Raw genomic sequence first — 19,432 nt, 5'->3', positions numbered from 1 at the left:
CGGTACAATATAAATAGCATGTGCACTAGATACTCGGGCCTTAGGTAGATTATTAATTGAAATCAAACATGGATTTTAGTCACATTTTTGCAAAGCCAATCTAGAGCAATATTGCACTCACATTCACTAATAGATTGATCGCGAAGCAATATTTCACTTACATATACTGATAAATTGATCACAAACTGGTATGTTACCTGTTCTTATCCACTCACCAAGTAATTACCAGTTACCATAACCTGCTGCTTATTTTGACACAGAAGACATTTAGAAGTGGTATATTGCTGGTACACCTCAATGTTTTATGTTTTATGTCACAGTCTGCTCCCGGGGTACACTAAACTTTGACTTTGCCATTTCAATAAATCCACCAAAATCACCAGTTTTGAAAATGGTGAATTCTTTTCTGGTTTGAATATGTAAGTAATTTTATTATCATATTTATCATTGAATGTGAACTGAAATCTTTGGCACCAAAATTCAATTTTCCCAGAATCTCATTGCTCTGAGACAAATGGCGAAACATTTTTGATGTATCCAGGAGCCCACATTACATGTTCTATCACAAATTGTATGCCAGAATCTGTCCAAATCCTTAATTGCTTGTCATGATCATGACCTGCATTTAAAGATGTTAAATTTTTTGACAATTTAGGGCATGTTCACATCAGGTATAACTTACACCAGGAAATGGTCACAGAAAACCTTCCTCTGTCCTTGAGTGAAACGTACTGGTTGCTACCCTTGGAACTGAAAAGTTTATACCTCAGTTTGGGATCTTGTTAATCTGTGTAGTCCCACTTCTTCACTGCTCAGCAGCCTAACCAATAAATAAGCCTAGGAAGTACAGGAGAAATAACAGGGCATTACATAAAGGGGATCACACAGAAGACTTGATATTATTAACTCCAAAGTGTAGCAATCATGTTGAATACCACCCAGAGTCCCATGTTTAACCTGGTGTGAACTCGGCCCTCACTGTAACTTGCTGTGTGGCAAGCCTCCCTGGCATATTGCTTTTTACCTTTGCTTACTATATAAATGTGATACGTAACTCAGTTCATGTAATCTGTGTATGTAAATATTGGCATGCTCTGGAGAGGATGTAACGGAATGTATCTGTATATATGGGTAGAAGTGATACAGGGTATATTAAAGCTGCATTCAAGACAGTTTTAACTATAACCATTTTATTCTACTTTCAATAGGAAGTATTCAATTGCAACAATTTGCCAACTTATCCTAGGTTTGATTATTATTATTTTTTTTAATTATTTTAATTGAAAGTTTTTTTTCCATGGTGGTTTTTGACCTTAACTGGTCTCCTAGAGCCACAGTTATAAAGCCACTGTGCCTTTCATTCCTACTTTTTTCTTACAACCCAAAATCATGTCTGCAGTCAACATGCAGTGAACTATTTTAATGGATTAGATGGATGAGGTCAGACTGCATTCAAATATTGTATACTTCCTGATGAAAATAGTTTTTTTGGAAAAATTGGTTTAAGTTTTAATTGTTCTGGATTAAATATTTTTTAAATGATTTTGAATGTGGCCTGGGAGGAATATAGCCCACTACATGTGCATGCTCAAAGGAAGGGTGATACGTGACTTCTTTCAGTGTGGTAAAAAATTTGATGTGAATTGTAATGGTACCTTTAAAGTAGTGCCATCTATTTTCCTTGTGTGTTCTTGCTTTTTGTTAAATACACCAGGCAAAATTTAAAATGCTTTGTGACCATTCCAGTGTTGTAAAACAATTTGTCCATACTAGTTTGTTTAAAATAAAACTAATTGTGAAAAAAGCATTGGTAATTTTTGATCAGCTGCTTCTGTTGTTGACTTCTGCAAACAACTGCAAGGAAAACTTATCATCATCGTATATTTTGCAGTGCATCTGTACGGCGCAGTAGCATGCGGGAGAAGTCCATGATTTCCTGGAAAGAGGCCAAGGAAGAAGGGCGATTTCTGGAAGCCCTGGCGCATACTCATGACCAGAATGGCAGTGGTGTAAGTGTTTCACAAAAAAAAAAAAAATAAATAAAAAAAATTTAAGTCCGGTTTCCTGGCTAAGAACTTAATTACCAAGGTTACATGGTCACATGGACACATCTTAACCTATCAGGAGCAGTGTAACAGCACTCTCATGGAAATCTTAGTCAACTAAGCCAGGGAACTGGGGCCAGAGCTTTTGGGGTGTGGAGATAAGATTAGAGGGTATTGAGGCAAGCATGAAGGCAGGGAAGTCGGAGGGCTTGAAAGAACTGGCCTTTACTTTGAATTTTCCAAAAAAAAAAAGAAAAAAAAGAAAAAAAAAACGACTACAGGCATGTGATGCCGGAGGGCATGGAAAATAAAATGAAAATGGAACCAAAATCCGAGTTTGTATTTTGGAACTCATGAAGTCAAAATTTCATTGTTATATTTTTTTAGTCAATTTTTCCTCGACTTGTCCAAATAATTAGATGTTTCAAATAATAATAATAATAATAATAATAGTAATAATAAACTTTATTTAAAGAGGGTAAAACATGTTAAGTGCGCACACATATCTTACACATGGCCCTCAAACGCACATACTAGTAAGTGAAGCATACTTTACTCCTGAGATAAAATTTGATACAATGGTATTTGTCATTTCCAGGATGCCGCAGAAACTACAGATGCAATACCAGTATCAAACATTGACGATGTTACTATTGCTGTCAGTGGCCACGACACTAATGACTCCACAACATCATCAACAGCAGTGCACCTGGACAGTGGAGACCACGGCATCCATTCTATGCAGAAACACAGCAAAAAGGAGACAGTGATCAACGGAGACTCTTTATTGAATGGAGATTCATCTGAGTTTTCTAAACAGGAGGACAGTGGTGAGGCTGGCTCCAAAAAGCATACTGAACATGTGACAGAACATGAGCACAGGAGTCATAAAGAGAAAGATATTGAAAATAAGGGAATCAAGGCTAAAGGAGCAGACCACCACCATCAACACTTGTCTCACAGTCATCAGGACAGACATAAACACAAAGAGAAAAGTGATGAACCCGAAAAGAAATTGGAGGTTAAGGCGCACAATAAAGAGAAGGCCTATGATGAAGTGGACAGATCACCCAGGGCGGGGCACAGGTCAAAGTCCACTGGGCAAAGGCTTCCTCAGGAAACGCCCATAGCAAAGGTTCAGGAAGTGGCCAGAAATTCTCCAAAGGCCTCACCTGTGATTTCTTCCAGGTCTGGTGATGGCACGTCAGTGCAGCCCAAGTCTGGGGGACAGCCAGCCAATCAAACACCAGCAATTCCAAGTCCAGCCAATCAGCGGAGGTCGAAGGTGCCGGCTGCGGAACCAAGCAGACTGTCCGTGAGCTCGGCAGGATCAAGTGCTCAACCTCTTTCTCAAACTGGAACATTATCCGACCTCAAGAAAAAGAGGGCGGAATCCCATCAACAGAGAATAAGTAGCTACAACCCAGAGACGGGGGAGATGCACCTAGGTGTCACTAATGCCAATTCCAATAAATATGAACTGCCAGAGAATGGCCACAACAGTAATTCCGGCAATTCTAAGGAGCCTAGCTTGGACTACTATTACCCACCTGGAGAGCAGATGAAAAGGTTCCGTGCACAGGGACCACATGAGATAATAGGAGGTGATGACAATAAAGAAGGTTGTTGTGTTATACTATGAAAAATCCATTTAATTATGATGAAAAGTTTTTATAGCAACACTGTAGATGTGATGTAGTTGTAAGTCACATTGAAGTTCAAATGGTTTACATATTAAAATTAACATAACAAGAATTTTTGCATTTGATTGTTGGGTTCTAACACTGGTATCAAGAAGTTTGGCCAGTTGTAAGCTACTTAAAGAATTCTATGTCTGGAGTGACTGGAGATTTGCTGTGTCCAGATGACACAATGTGATTATTACTTAAAAATGGGGATACCATGACGCTGGGAGTCATTCGTTAGGTTGTGTTCTGTGAAATGTTTAAATATGTTTTCTTATACAGTCCATACATGGGATATTTTATTGTCCTGCCAAGGATTATAGCCCCTGAAGTAAAATTGATTCAGAAACAAGTGATCATATTGTTATTATACAGTATATACTTAACTATATACAAACGGTTCCAGCTAGCATTTGTATTTTGTATATAAGTGAAAAATATAATGTAAATTTCAGTATGTTTGATTATAGATGGTTTACCTAAGACATAAACTGAATCCACTTTGTTGTATATAAAGTTCAGGTGATGACAGACTGGGACATGTACTGGCAGTTTTTGTTGTCTTCCTTTGTATTCAACCCATGTCTCTGAGTTTGAAAAAAGACGACTGCTGTTTTGATGGTGAGCGTTTGATTGTTTTGCACGCCACAAGTTTAGGTGCTGTTCCTGTGAGATTTTGGTTGTGATTTAGAGACCATTCCCATAACCCTATTGTACTAGCATGATCGATCCATTTCCAAGGGGATTCTCGTTAAATTGCTATAGTTTAAGCGTGCACTAAAGTTAATTACCACCCCCCACCCCCCCCAGCAGTTTCAGTGGGCATTACAGACAGTTCAGCCACTTAAATTTAGCCAGAATCCCCTTGGAGTTAGACTGATCCTGCTAGTATGATAGGGTTATGGGAACCCGGTCATAGAAAATTAATGCAGTTAGCTGCATGTCATCACCTCTAGGCAGGTTTCCAGTTGAGATAGGCCAACTTTAATCGGCACAATCTACCAACATCCCATCCCAGCAGGCCATCCACTTGCACATAGTTCATAGTAGGAAGAAAATTAGAGGTAAGGTTGCTCTGTAAAACAGGCCTGTAGCCAGCAATTTCAAAAGGGGAGTTCTTTTTTCTGAAAAAATGGACCTTTTACCATGAAACCTTCTTGTACCTAGATTAAATTTTACCCAGAGGGGACCTTTTCCCAGCAAAAAGGGAGGTTCTTTTGAACCCCCTGGCTACGGGCCTGTAAACTTATGTAAATGGTGGACTGGAAATCTTGGGGATTAGTTGGGCCGTCACTAGTGAGTTAATTCTTGAGCATTTGACCTGCTTAAAATAGTTGGACCAAGATGAGTAGGCCTAACTAGAATGGTAACACAGCTTTAGAGTGCCTCCACAACCAGCAGATTATTTTGTACCTTTACCAACTGCTGCACCACAAGAATGGGGACTTTTCATCTTATAATTTGAATGTGAAATAGAAACTGTTGCCAGAGTGTGTAATGCCCTGAAACTGGGATTTTGTTGGAAATTAATAAAGAGAAAATCCTTTCCTTAGGTTAATACTTGTAGTATTATTTCCATCCCTGTGCTTGGCACTTAGATGTACCACTGCCACAGAGAAGCCGCCTACTCATGATAATTCAACACCATCAATTTTACACCTGTCTTGAACTGTTCGTCACATACATGTTGAAATCTGAGAATTTTTTTAATTGTGTAACTCAATTTAACCCATTCTTGTTAACCTCGGGGTTTGTTTCATTAAAGTAATTGATATGTCATACTGTATGCTGTTCAAGTCACTGTGTAGAATCAAGCCTAACTAACTACATAATTTTTAAACTGATTTCTACCATGGTTCTGTAGGCAGTATGTTTGTGTCTCCGGAGTCCTCAGTTATCACCTGTGATTCAAGCTATTTTTTTTTCTGTAATTTTATTTTTTTTTTACTGAAGGCACAGGCATGACAAAGATTTGGTTTTAGTTTACAAAAATGGCATTTAGCTTTTGGCTAGTGCCAATAATGCGCATATTATCACTATGTAGGAGAAAAGTGAATGAAACACAAGGTATGAAAAAGTATCAGGTCTCTCATTGTGATTCACACATTTTGTTATTTTTCAAGGACTTGCTCAGTTATGGCATTTAAAACATGCAATATTGCAGTTCCTTTACTGAAGAATTTGGTAAATGTCTCTGTAAAATGAATGAGGCGTAGAAAAATAATCTTGTATATTGTTCTGTTAGAAATGGATATTCTTCACCAAGACTTCAAAGTGCACTGACAATTTAAAGTACATGGTAGACTTGAACAAAAATAATATGCAACTATTCAGGATTGTGAGCAAGAAGAATAGAAGTCATAAGTTTGTACAGAATTTCATCATAATTGTTATTTTTGTATATCCTCATGAATTGAATTAAAGCATTTGAGATGGAACAAAATTGTTTTCTTCATATCTTCTCCAATTTCAACCATTTTAAAGCAATATGTTATGAAATATACACACTAAACAGGGGCAGATTGAGGTCAACTTCTGGGTCTTCCAGAAGACAGATTTTGAAATTTATATTGATGGGTATCTAAAAATGGAGGATGGATCAACAAAGATAATTTGGAAGACTGTCAGAAAATATCTCTGAATCCACCCCTGCTAAATACACCAAGATAAAAGATTTCATTCTATTTTCAATACTTTTCCACTTATATCTAAATTCCCCCAAAAACATTTTGGGCAATCTAATATAATAACCACTTCTTTCTGCCATGAACATCCATGGTTGATAAATTACGTATATTTACTTCCTAATGCAAATTTATCACAAAATTGATTTCATTTCAAAAATGGCCAGAGCTGTTCAATGGTTGTAATGATGTACAAGAACTAAGAACAAGAACTATTACACCTACACAACTCGTGATTTTTTCTGTAACAAGACCAGAAAGTCTGTATATTATGGGCCTGTCCTGCCTGGTTGCAATTGCCAAATTTTGTATATGTAAATGGCATCTACTCAAACCAGTTTGTGTTGAGAAGGATGCAAACATTGCAAATAGGCCCTCCCTATACCTTTAAATATATACCTTTGAATGATTACGTTTTTAAATATAATGATTATACTTATAAATGTTCAATTATTGTATGTTGAACAATCTGTCAGCTGAATGACATATATCTACCCGTCATTAGCCTCAGCTTGCCCAATTACACTTGGACTTTTGGTTTTTGGTCACATAACTTACAGTAGTGACTCAATTTTTAAATGGGGAAAATTGTGACTTTTACAGATACTGTATTTTGAAGTCATAAATTCTTAAATTAAGAACATTCCCACTGAACAGTAGCAACAAAATTAAAATACAGGCTACCTTATATACAGTGAAAGACCGCATTCACAACGATTTGAGCCAGGCTTTACAAATCCTGGGACTAAATATGGCGGACGTACATGAAAGGAAAACCGCCTGATCTTTTAAAAGTCTCTCCGACTCTCACACACCTCCCCATAAGTCGTCCCTGCGGGGTACAGTCATTAAATCTCGGCTGTGTTCAACATGTGGAAGCTACCTGAGAAAAAGAAATGAATTGGCTCGTAGAGCAGCTATGAATCGGGATCAAAATCGTGAAAACACCCCCCCCCCCCCCCCTTCCAGTTCGATTAGGCATAGGAAACAAGGCAAACATCAGCATCAGAACGAACGGCGCCCTCTGATGAGACTGCATAGGCAAAAATTCTGCCCTCCTCCTCCTTCGTCTACTGGGGCTGGGTATCTCCGTGAATATCTCTGGTGACATTATCTCCGTAGATAGCCGATTCATTGCTGCTCTACGGGCCAATTCATTTCTTTTTCGTCTCCTTTTTGAAAGATAATAGAACAGAAGAGCTTTTTTCCTTCGATCCCCTCCATCCGCCATGCTTTCTTCACCTCGTTTAATTGATGAGCATACGCACTTAATATTTCTCAGGTAGCTTTCGCATGGCGAACGGAGCCAAGATTTAATGACTGTACCCCGCAGGGACGACGTGTGGGGAGGCGTGTGAGAGGCAGAGAGACTATTAAAAGATTAGACCGTTTTCTTTTCATGTACGTCTGCCATATTTAGTCCCAGGATTTGTAAAGCCTGGCTCAAATCGTTGTGAATGCGGTCAAAGCACCACAAATGATTCAAGTATTTTTAATGATACCAAAATTATATATCTGTAGGCTTGTTAAATTATCCCCATTCAAAAGATTGAGTCAATTCCGTATGCACACCCGCATAAGGGTATTCGATCTTTGCATTGAGCAAAGTTCCCATTTGGTGCACCTCTACCAAATACACAGCAAAATGTCTGGAGAAAGAGAAATTTAGTGCTGGAAAAAAAAAACTTTGGTTCAGTTCATACACCTGGTGCCATAATAACACAAAACTTCTGTCCATTCCACTGCCTCTTCCTCTGTCCGAGTCCTCAGCTTGAAATGCCTGTCTTCTGTCTCTATCACAATGACCCTGGGGTCTTCCCTGTTTTGGCGTATGGGGGCTCCCTTCATATACACAGAGCCCAGGTTTTTATCATTGGGTTTTTTCGAGTAGTGCAGGTGTCCCGTGATGGACACCTCAAAATAGCGTTTATCCCACTTGGGATGGCGGTGGGTACCTCCGCTGAGTTTCTCCAGGTAGCCCTCTATGGTGGGACGCGTGGTGGCAATGGAGGTGGTACTGTTGCCTCTTTTTAATCCCACAGACCCTCTCCCATCTGGCTTTTTACTCTCTGGCATTGACTTCTGAAGGAGAATGAAAAAATGAAAGTTAAAATAGTAAGAAATCAAACTTCGCGTCATACAAGTTGGCAAACCATCTATTTGTAAATTCTTCTTTACTCAGCGTAGGAAGGTCATCTAATGGCATGCACACCATAATTGCTTTTAATTTTACATCAAATATATTGGGGATTTTAATTTGTAAAGAGGTATGTTGAATTCAAAAATGAGTATGATCGGACTATTCTACAAAAGGTTATGGATTTTTATTTATTTATTTATTTATTTATTTATTTATTGCATTGTCCACCCTTTATTTCCAAACTTTTTGTCTCACTTAAAATTTTATTATTCCTAATAAGTGAAGGTAATTTACACTGTTTACCTGTGAGTCTCTGGTGCTGTCTCTACTTGGTTCCTCTTGTAAACTTTCCTGCAAAACTGCAGCCAAACTTTTGCTGTAATAAACATGGAACATTTATCAAATACCAATTTAAATCTCTCATATTTCCACACACACACATACACAAAAAAAGAAGAAAAAAAATACTGCTAAACTGATGAACTTCATTTTTATTTATTGATTTCTTTATTTTAATTCTATGTTATGCTATACTCACACAGGTGTCTTGTTCTGCCCTGCAACCCTCTGCTGCTGTAGCTTCACCTTCTTCAAACTTTGCATGAACTGACTCACGATTGCAAATGTTTCATCTGATGACTTGTTGGGAGATTCTCCAAACTTTGTCTGATGAAAGAAATAGCACACTGATGAAATGCTGAAAAAGTCTTGCACAATTAAATTCTTACGGTGGCAGGTGAAGACAAATAAGTTTTGGTGTATTCAACCAGGCTGATAGTCAGGTGGACTCCTGAATTTATCTTAGGCTGCATTCACATCAAGTTGAGCCATGGCTCTACAAAACCGCCTTATCTTTTAATAGTCTCTCTGCCTCTTACACGCCTCCCCATGTATCGTCCCAATGGAGCCGAGATTTAATGACTGTACCCCCGCAGGGACGACGCTTGGGGAGGCGTGTGAGAGGCGGGGAGACTATTAAAAGATTAGGTATTTTTCCTTTCATGTATGTCCCCCATATTTAGGTCGTGGCTTTGTAGAGCCATGGCTCAACTCGATGTGAATGTGGCCTTAAACTGAAGAACAATTTCTGAACTACAAAATCCAAAAGAACTAAATTTTTTTTTAAACCAGCCCTGGATAATTAAAAACTATATTATGAAATGCATGTGAATGAATGAACATACAAGAAAGTTTGAGTGCATTTAATATACATTAATTAAAGAACTGAAAGGGATAATAACTCTCTGTATGAGATCTATATTTCACTATAAAAACATTGTGAACAACTCATAGAAATATAATATATTCTGTTGTACCAAAAAAATGGCAGTTACAGCTATTATTCTGATATCTGAGCTTGTCTTTAGACCACGGGACCTCCATTGATGGCTATACTCTGTTATAATCTCTTAAGACATCATAACAAAAAAAAACTTTTTAGAAAAAAACTTTGAATGTAAAAATGGATTCATTAACCATTGGTAAGTATGGGAATATTGTTGTTTACTCCAGGAAAATTCATTTTTTAGCCAAAACGAAGAGTTAATATCCATTTAAGCACGCATCCATAGTGATCATTTCTGTGGGGAGAGGTGATCACCCTCTGAGATGGAAAATAGGATTAAGGAACTGGCCTATGTAATGCTACTACCCTCTACCAGGGCATCAGATTGATTTTCCACAGATATTCACTGATATGTCTCCAGATAAAAATACAGTTATTTTGGTCTGATGTCACCCTGTAATGGAATCTCAAGGATGATTACATGACTGGTAATTGTTTGCATAACTGCTCAGGCACTGCCACTTGACAGGTCCAGTCTATGGGCACATTCCCATAGATTTTAGATGGATCTGGGAGTCTCACTAGATTACTGTCAGATAATCCGGCTTAAATACCCGTCCCGCCTACTACAAGCTGTAAGGGGGTAATTAACTTTCGTGCCCACTCGACTGACAGCTATTTAGCATGAACCCCCCCGGGAGTTAGGTCAATCTAGTTGGATCCATCTAATCTTTGGGAATGGGATCTAAGTCCAATTGACAGCAATCAAGACACTTAATTGCTCTGACCTTAATCACTTGTTCTCCTGTGACAGATTATAATAGCCCCTTATGAATAGCTTGTTACTTCAGAGTGAGGCTAACTGACAAATCCCCTATAGAAGTTGTAGAGGTATAAATAATACTGGTGCAGTAAATAATTGTATAAGAAGTACTAAAGTAAACAAATGAAAATCAAACTGATGTTGTACCACAACCGTATGTAGAACGTCCAAGCTGCACTTCACAGTCCTAATACCCGCGAACACCTATCTGTAGCATATCATTACTGTGGCAAACCTTTTTCAAGGAGTCCGTACACCTATCTATAGCATATCATTACTGCAGTAGACATTTTTCAAGGAGTCCGAAACAAGTAAGTCGTATTAAAGACAAGGAGAGTCTAAATCATTGCACCAAAAAGACAATACCTCCAGGAATTTATTGTTAGAACGTCTCTCAATTTTCTCATTCTTTTCGGACGAAACACCTGACATGTTTTTAAACTGCAGTACCCAATTGTGGGATACGGCTTTTGGGGAACCCCTTCCAACCACATGACTAGTTTCAGCAGACAGCAGAGCTTTAGGTTGCGTAACGAGCAGTTACCATATCGACACGAAGCTCAGCTCCTGCAGAGTGGGTACAATGCAATCTACGCGGGGGCAGATTTAATTGTTTCCTTCTGGCCAAACATAACAGGGTAGCTTCAGCCAAAAATGTCCACAATAAATACTGCGATCCTGGTAGAGGGTAGTATGCTACTACAAAAACTGAAATGGAATTCAGAAATATGATTAAGATTCACCTGTTGTGTTAATTTGTATACTTTTTTTTTTTTTTTTTTTGAGTGTATATAATATATCCAGAGAAATTAGAGACTGAAATTGACACATTACTAACAGGCATAATATCAGTCACCTATGTGAACTTAGTAATAGGTTTACAATCATCTTTCTCTTGCAAACGAGTCTCAGATTATACTTGATCACGCAACTGACGTAAAAAAGGAGTTTCTTTGAAAAGAAAATCGAGACGAGTGCATTGTTATGCTTCCTGACAAGTGCAAGTCAGCTGAAGATACAATGGTTCACTTGGTGCCCTTTCAAAAGTCAAATGCTAAAGAGACTGTTGGCAGATCCAACTGCAAAAAGGGAAAACATTGGGTGAAAAATGGAGACACCCTGACACTTGATCTGCATGCAACAGTGTCATCTTACAAGTTGTGTATTGTCTATCAAACTGCACGCTTTGTAAAGTTCATGCTGGTGCATCAGAAGTAATAAAATAATGTTATATACCATACTTCATAGAACAGTGATCCCTGCTGTAACAGAACCGCACCCCAAACTCCTTCAAAATGCCTAAATGGATTTAAGCCCAGGCTTAAGCTGAAGCCCCCTGCTTTAACACTGTACATATAACATGTTGATAGCTTGATGCTATGATACAGTAGACTGGTTTAGCACATATGGTTTGGGAATTTATAAAAAATAAAAGACCCCTGAGTTAAAAAGAGCCCCCCCCCCCCCCCCTCAAAAAATTCTTAACCTTTACATTGTAGATAGAGCCACGCTGCATGAAATATGGTTATCATGCAGCAGTTATATCATGTTACTGTCAGTTGGCCTGGAAAAAAGACTGAAGGTGAACCAGCAAATATTATGCAACAAATCAAAACATACATATACAAATTAACAAGCATAATAAGTAAATAGATAGCTGAAAAGGTAGGATAAACTTTACCTGAATGGTCTTGAATTTATTTAGCACCTGGTTACCCTTGTCTGCAAGAAGCTGCAGCCTTGTAGCATGTGCAGCAGCAAACACCTGGAGATACAGTTCAAATAGAGGGCACGCATTCAGAACAAGATACAAAATATGTACAAAATATGGCTGACCAACAATAAAGCAGAGCCGACTAATCCCCTGATGGTCTCCTCGCCTCCACACATGCCATGATTGCAGGGCCCTAGCAATTAAACCTCAGAGCTGTGATTTAATCCATTTAATGGCGCATGGAGGTGGGTAGACCATCAGCGGATTGGTCGGCTCTTCTTTTATGTCAGGTCAGCCATATTTAGTCCTCAGATCAGTAATTCCACAGTTCATCTACTCTGAATGCACTCAGAGTTTACCATAATATTATATTTCGTTTATACCCCGCCTGTATTCTTATACCCTTCAGTGCATTCAAGTACATTCATATTGTTTGAAGCACCAGCTTTGGGATAAGTTAATTAGTTCATATAGTGTGTCACATTATAAAATTATACACCTTGATAAAATTACCATCTTCTATATCACATGCAGTGGACAATTTGTGTTGCAACTAGTACTTAAAGGCACACACTGAGGCTGAAATCTTTACACAGAAAATATTAATTTTCCTAGAAATATTGTCCCCTATCTCTTAATCTACAAGGCATAAAATACCCAAAACCCTTTACAGAATAAAAATCTTTAAACCTAGCTGTTACTGAGTTTTAAGTTTCTAGGTTTTTTAAGTAACTTTAAGAATTTTATTTTATTTTAGTTTTAGTTTTTACACATGCTGCTTTTTATAATCTAGCTCCACCATATATAACTGATTTAGTCAAACATTATAGCCCTCAAAGATCCCTGAGGTCTGGTGACAAACTTTTACTGAAAGTTCCAAAATCAAGGTTAAAATCATATGGTGACATATCATTTTGTGTAGCTGCACCAGTAGAGTGGAATAAGTTGCCAATTTTTATTAGACAAATAGAATCACAAGAATCTTTTAAAAAGGAATTAAAAACTCATATTTTTAAGACATTTTATTCATGAATCTTAAATTTTATAATTTTAAAGAAACCTTGGATTTTTTTTTACTTTTAATTACTGTTTATTACAATTAATTAAGTTAGTTTAGCTCTTATTTATATAAAATATATCTTAACCATTTTTATCTATAAACTTCTTTGTATTTTATGTTGTACAGTCTATTGAACATTTTATGGATTTTAGACTTGAAATAAATATATTATTATTATTATTAACTCTTAGCACTATAGAGAATGGTGAATTTCACTCATGATGGTAAAAATAAGAAATTTAGAAACTGAAAACAGGTTTATAGAATAATTTTCATAATGGTTTTGGATAGAGTTTTCCTTAATGATAATTGAGGAAAATTGCTGAAATGTTCAGGAAAAGTCTATTTTTAGTGCTATAAAAATGTCTTATGCACATTGTATGCCTTGAAGACATTCACAAATGAAGCAACAAGGTACATAAAAACAAATGAACTGTTCTGGAATAAATAAGCTCACCAATCAGATTACTGTTCACTATGCCGCTCAAGTGCAACACACAAAAGTACTTACTCTTGTGACTCTAGGTAACATTCATCTCCACTCAGACCAAAGACACTAGCTCAGACCACATTCAGACCAGACAGAAGATGTAACTCTAGTTTTCTTTCATCTAAGACTTCATGCACAGTAACTGTTGTGTAAGTTTTATTTCAATTTCATGTATTTATTTTATGAGGACAATATTGTTTTAATTGTAAGGGATATTATCAGGTATTTTTGTATTTTGTAAGGTAATTTTGTACCATGAAATACTACAGTACAATATGGTGCAGTGTAGTTTTAAAATAAAGACACAAAACGCCACATAAAGACCAATATTAAGGGCCCATTCCCATAGCCACCAATGGATACAAAAAAGCTGTGCTGATTACACACATACGTTGGAAACAAGAGAAGGCATTGATTATATATAAGCTGCTCGCACTTAGCAAGAGTCCTCGCAGATAGAGTTGGGTCGATCTAAGTAAGAACAATGGTGTCTGTGGGAATGTGGTCTAAGTTTGATAGCTAGTAGATTTTTTTTTATATGGACCGATGTCTTAAACCAAACTTTCATCCAATATACATACTTCAACATCTTTATGAAAGTTTTCACCCAGTGCTCCTTTTTCTTTACTCTTCTGATGGAGAACATTGTTCAGTTTCTTGATTTTTGCCAGGTCTTTTTCCATCACTGAAATGAATCAGGAGATAAGGATGATTTCATATATGTATACGAGTAACACATTTTATGAAATGTCACATGAATATACACGGAAAGTTAATGTTGCACTGATTAACACCTTCAGAAACCACTACAAATTCTGGAATCAGCCTGACAACGAGCCAGGTGACCTTGAGGGTCCCTTTACCCTCCATAGGTGACAATAAACATTTTTAAATTCCATCATGGACAAAATTTTGCCCATGTTCCTTATAATCCTGGTCAAAATCCACTGTATAACTTCTAATACATTCACATGAAAATTGACCATACATCCAATGATCACACACACACACGCACGCACGCACACACGCGCGCACGCGCGCGCGTCTTGATAAGACTCCATAAGTCACTGTAACCTGCAAAAATGTCATTAATAGTAAATTGTAGAATTTATCAAACCACCCAAATTAATTTTATAGGGTCTCATAAGTGAAGTCCTCACCGTCCACCTCTGCAGTGAGAGCTTGTAACGAGAGATCACAACACTTGTCCACCGTGATCAGCTCCTCCGTCACCTCCAGAGCTGCACTGTCCTTGGCCTGAAGCTCAGTGACCACATAGTGCAGCAGTGTCGTACTCTTGTCTTTGGACTTGTAATCTGCAAGCTGACAAGATTTCAATTTTGTTCATCAAAAAGTCAGAACAGCAGTTAGAAATATAAAAAAATATCATGTTTTTGGATATATATATATATATATACTTCCCACTGACTGCATACAGTATATTTATTATCATCATCATCATTATCATCATTCTGTCAAATTCTCTATTTATTTTTATATTCATTTTATCATTATTTTTAAACAGCAAACTGACAGGTACACTTCTTCCTGATGATGCTTAAACAACATGCATTAATTAATTTAAGTAATCTGTACCTGTACATGCATGGACAGAATAAAGACTAAATACAGAAGTTGATATAATGAGCTATAGGCCTAACTGGCACTATTTATGGGCTCAAACTATTCCTAATTGCTCTCCTGAGCAATGAGCTACACTACTGTAAGTGTTATATGTAATAAGGAGCTTTCAAATATAAACTATAATGAACCCTTCACTTTACAGGACTAAGTACCATGGATGAGACTACCATTTAGTGAAAAAAGTCTGAAAATTTGGCATGGGGTCTAAGGGGGCGCTGGAACTGATCTCAAAAACAATACTTTTGGCTCCCAAAAATTTGGAAATCCACCAATAATCGGAACAATCTCAATACTGTAGTACATAGCAAAAAGGTTACATATGGGCAATGGATGCTTAATTGACAAAATAGTGTATAAAATAAACTGAAAAGTTTATGGTGTTCGTGTGAACTACAGAAGTTTTCCTTTTAAAAATACTACATGGAAGTATTTTCAGAAGATGTTGTATCTCAGCAATATGGAGCTAAATCATTTACACAACAATAAGAGAAGTTAATTATCATGGTATCTTTTAGCCGTAGTTTTCTTTTAACTTGACATCTGGTTGTTGGTGTCACTGCTGCCTTTGAAATTATCCCTAACCGCGGTCTGTGGTCTTCTAAATGTCAGAAAATCTCAGGTTAACTAGACAGCACAGCTGAAAAATATACTCAGAAGAAAAAAAGCCATCCCTATTGCTCCATTCTAATATAAACCGATGCATTCCAGTAAATATGAACACCTGTAAAAAAAATTCAATTGTATGGATTTTTTCTAAAGAAACCGTCCAATTTTGCCAAACAGAGCAACTCAACAAAATTGAAGTGAAACATAAATACGGTTTTGCATTCATGGGGTGAACGTCACCGGAATTAAATCAAAAAAAAAATTTGATAACTTTTGTCAAAATTATTTGATCATGCTGATTCTCCAAAGAAAACTGACTTTTAATGAACAAAGGCACTTAGCAGATTTGAAGTAAAATATGAGTACAGTTTGGCATTTTGTGGCAAACATCACCCAAATACATGCAAAAAAAAAAAAAAAAACAACAACAACAACAAAAAATCAATAACTTTTGTTTAAAAAAATAATTTGATTGTGCAATATTCAAAAGGAATGGTTACCTGAATTTTAACCAAACAAAGCCTCCCAACAAATTTGACATAAAAATAAAAGTAGTTTGGCACTTATGAGGAGAATGTCACCAAAAACAACTTTTATAACAGTAATCTGATCCTGCTATCTTTTCAAAAGAACCTGCCATTTAACCAAACAATGTCCCTCAGTAAACTTAAAGTAAAAGAAAAAATGCTTTGGCATGCAGTTATGCAGGGGCGGATCCAGGGTTATTTGAAGGGGGGTCTGGATTTCAGGAATGCCAGGCTGCGGATGCAAAGCTGACCCCCCTCCCCCACCAGCATGGGTTCAAGGCCTGCTAAAGCAACCTGAAAATTTTGGTACTTTAGAGGGCAACCAGTGCTACATGTATATAGTTTAGTTTAGAACTATGATTCAGCTAGTCAAATTCCAATTTCAAAAGGGGACCACTGGTGTGATTTTTTCAGACCCCCCTGAACCCCCCCCCCAAAAAAAAAAATAAATAAATAAATAAAAATCCACCACTGGTTATAGTTGAACAACTTATTTGTTAGATGGTGATAGCACAAAGACACACACAGTGATCAGAATATAAAGCCTAACAGTGTCCTTAGACAAAAATATGACATAACAGAAAACAGAATATACATGTATATATAGACAGCAGGGCATCACTTGGCATTATTTTTGAACTCTTAAGACAGTTTTGATTTTATTTATTTATTCATTTATTTTCAGTTTTTACTTCTCTTTTTTTGCTAAAGGAACACAACTGTCTTTTAATTTTTATATAGCATAAAATTAAATCAACTCAACAATCTTCTCCTTATCACTTCCTACTGTGAAAAATTATTGATATTTAACCCATTTCTGAGCTGTAAGTTTCTAATTTTTGAGTCACTGTTGAGATTAAAATGAGCATATTAAGTAAAAATTATTGAGATGATGCTTAAATCTGATGAAGTTATAATGGCAAATACAGTTCACATATTTTTAAAATTTCCCATGGGTTTTAGATATAAGGTATTCCGTGGTGCTTAAGAGCAAATTGAAATTTCCAGAATTTTTTTTATAATATACTAAGCTACATTAATTCACATTGCATGCCTAATATAATCATGCCTATACACAATATAGAACTCCTTTAAATTGTTTTAAGTACAAATGCTACTCAGGTTAATCAGAGAAATAGCACACACTGTATACAATGGGGTCCACAAAAAACACCCTTTTTTAAATTAAGATGGATAGTAAAATAGGTTGTTTTTCCTGTGCTTACTTTCAAAAGAGATGACAGGTGGAATCCCATGAGGCCTCCTTTACCTCCTGAACTGTTGATGTAGTTCCCAACAGCCAGAATATACTCCAAGATGACCACAAACATCTGGCTGCCGAGAAGCTCATCACATGCCATACTGACCAGCTCCATGCTCTGCAATGACACATGAATGACACAATGGCCCCATTCAGAATAGGGGACTAACTAGTCCGAGGGTCAAATATGGCAACCCACTATAAAGCTTGCAGTCTAATCTGCTAATAGACACTGAATAGATATATCCCCTGGGGAAGTACTCAAGTGGGTTGGTCATATTTGACCCTAGGACTAGTTAGCCCCTTATTCTGAATGGGGCCAATGACAGAGCATCCACAACAAAGTTGATCCGCAGACTAACTAGTCCAAGTATCAAATATGGTACCCACTTGACAATGGATTCTAGCCTCCCATGTGTACCGTTCCAGCAAAGGAAAACAAATTAAATCTTGGCATGCTTTCAAGTGGGCGGCACCATATTTGATTCACAGAACTGTTAGTCTGCATATCAACGTAATTGTTCTGAATGCGCCCAATGAAACAGAATCAGATATATTATGGCAGAATCTAATAATATAAGATCTATACGCCATCCATTCTCCAAAGAAACTACAGAAGCCACATTTTAGCTGATGATGTTAATTAAATATACTTTCTAGGTCTGTTCTGGTGGTTGGGAGAAACCTGTTCAACCTGGAACACTTAGTGTAATTTAGACCCTATCGACCAGAGGCATATATATATATATGTGTACAATCATATGCTCTACCTATCAATATTCTGCATACTGAGAAATAGTGTAAACATTAAAGGTGGGAGGAGCCAAACTAGCATTCAAGAACAATCAAGTCAACCAATTAGGTACTATGTTTTTTAGTTGTCTCACATTTCCAATGATTTATTTTGCTGATAGAACTGGCTTCTGAATTAGTGGAATGATGAATGTTCAAGGACCCTCTCCCCCAAAGCAAGGCTCATTATATGATAACAAGCAAAACAAGTCACAAAAGCTTCCTGCTTTAAATTGTTAATGGAATTGTCCTGAGGAAACAAAGAACAAAAATAACTAGGCAAAGTCTGATTGGCTAAAACAAGGAACAAATTAAAGAAATAACAACTGTTCGTATGATATGTCCATATTTCACAATAAATACATTGTAAACAACCTACAGACATATAATATATTTTATTTTACCACAAAAACTGCAGTTATAATTGTCCTGAGGAAACAAAGAACAAAAATAACTAGACAAAGTCTGATTGGCTAAAACATGGAACAAAGTAAAGAAATAACAACTGTTCAGATGATATGTCCATATTTCACAATAAATACATTGTAAACAACCAATAGACATATAATATATTTTATTTTACCACAAAAACGGCAGTTTTAGCAATTATTCTGAATTCTGTGCTTCTCATCAGACCACATGACCTCCATAGATGGTTATACTCTGTAATAACCCC

General features: G+C 36.9%; 3 protein-coding genes across 12 annotated transcripts in view; 2 read left to right on the top strand and 1 right to left on the bottom strand.

Annotated features, from left to right (window-relative positions):
* LOC106161140 (uncharacterized) overlaps nt 1–6,173 on the top strand; it is a 65,043-nt gene extending 58,870 nt beyond the window's left edge. For all 7 annotated transcript variants that reach the window (XM_087011964.1, XM_087011958.1, XM_087011963.1 and 4 more), the window contains 2 exons: nt 1,892–2,009; nt 2,644–6,173. In XM_087011964.1, the coding sequence (XP_086868090.1) occupies nt 1,892–2,009; nt 2,644–3,687 (1,162 nt within the window). In that variant the 3' untranslated portion in view covers nt 3,688–6,173. The remainder of the gene's footprint in view (nt 1–1,891; nt 2,010–2,643) is intronic.
* A 1,714-nt stretch (nt 6,174–7,887) lies between these two features.
* Nucleotides 7,888–19,432, bottom strand: part of LOC106170343 (uncharacterized) — a 46,513-nt gene continuing 34,968 nt past the window's right edge. For all 4 annotated transcript variants that reach the window (XM_087011956.1, XM_087011954.1, XM_087011957.1 and 1 more), the window contains 7 exons: nt 17,930–18,082; nt 15,087–15,249; nt 14,508–14,611; nt 12,344–12,427; nt 9,093–9,220; nt 8,858–8,930; nt 7,888–8,496 (listed from right to left, as the gene is read on the bottom strand). In XM_087011956.1, coding sequence (XP_086868082.1) covers nt 8,107–8,496; nt 8,858–8,930; nt 9,093–9,220; nt 12,344–12,427; nt 14,508–14,611; nt 15,087–15,249; nt 17,930–18,082 — 1,095 coding nt within the window. In that variant the 3' untranslated portion in view covers nt 7,888–8,106. The remainder of the gene's footprint in view (nt 8,497–8,857; nt 8,931–9,092; nt 9,221–12,343; nt 12,428–14,507; nt 14,612–15,086; nt 15,250–17,929; nt 18,083–19,432) is intronic.
* Nucleotides 13,748–19,432, top strand: part of LOC106161142 (uncharacterized) — a 59,842-nt gene continuing 54,157 nt past the window's right edge. Inside the window, exon 1 of the mRNA XM_087011950.1 lies at nt 13,748–14,075. Coding sequence (XP_086868076.1) covers nt 14,058–14,075 — 18 coding nt within the window. The 5' untranslated portion in view covers nt 13,748–14,057. The remainder of the gene's footprint in view (nt 14,076–19,432) is intronic.

The sequence above is a fragment of the Lingula anatina genome, chromosome 4 (assembly GCF_051362555.1).
Source record: "Lingula anatina isolate TDL-2025a chromosome 4, LinAna3.0, whole genome shotgun sequence".
In the NCBI taxonomy this organism is placed as follows: domain Eukaryota; kingdom Metazoa; phylum Brachiopoda; class Lingulata; order Lingulida; family Lingulidae; genus Lingula; species Lingula anatina.
Note: the sequence above shows the minus strand (reverse complement) of the source record. Positions and strands in the feature narration are given on the sequence as shown.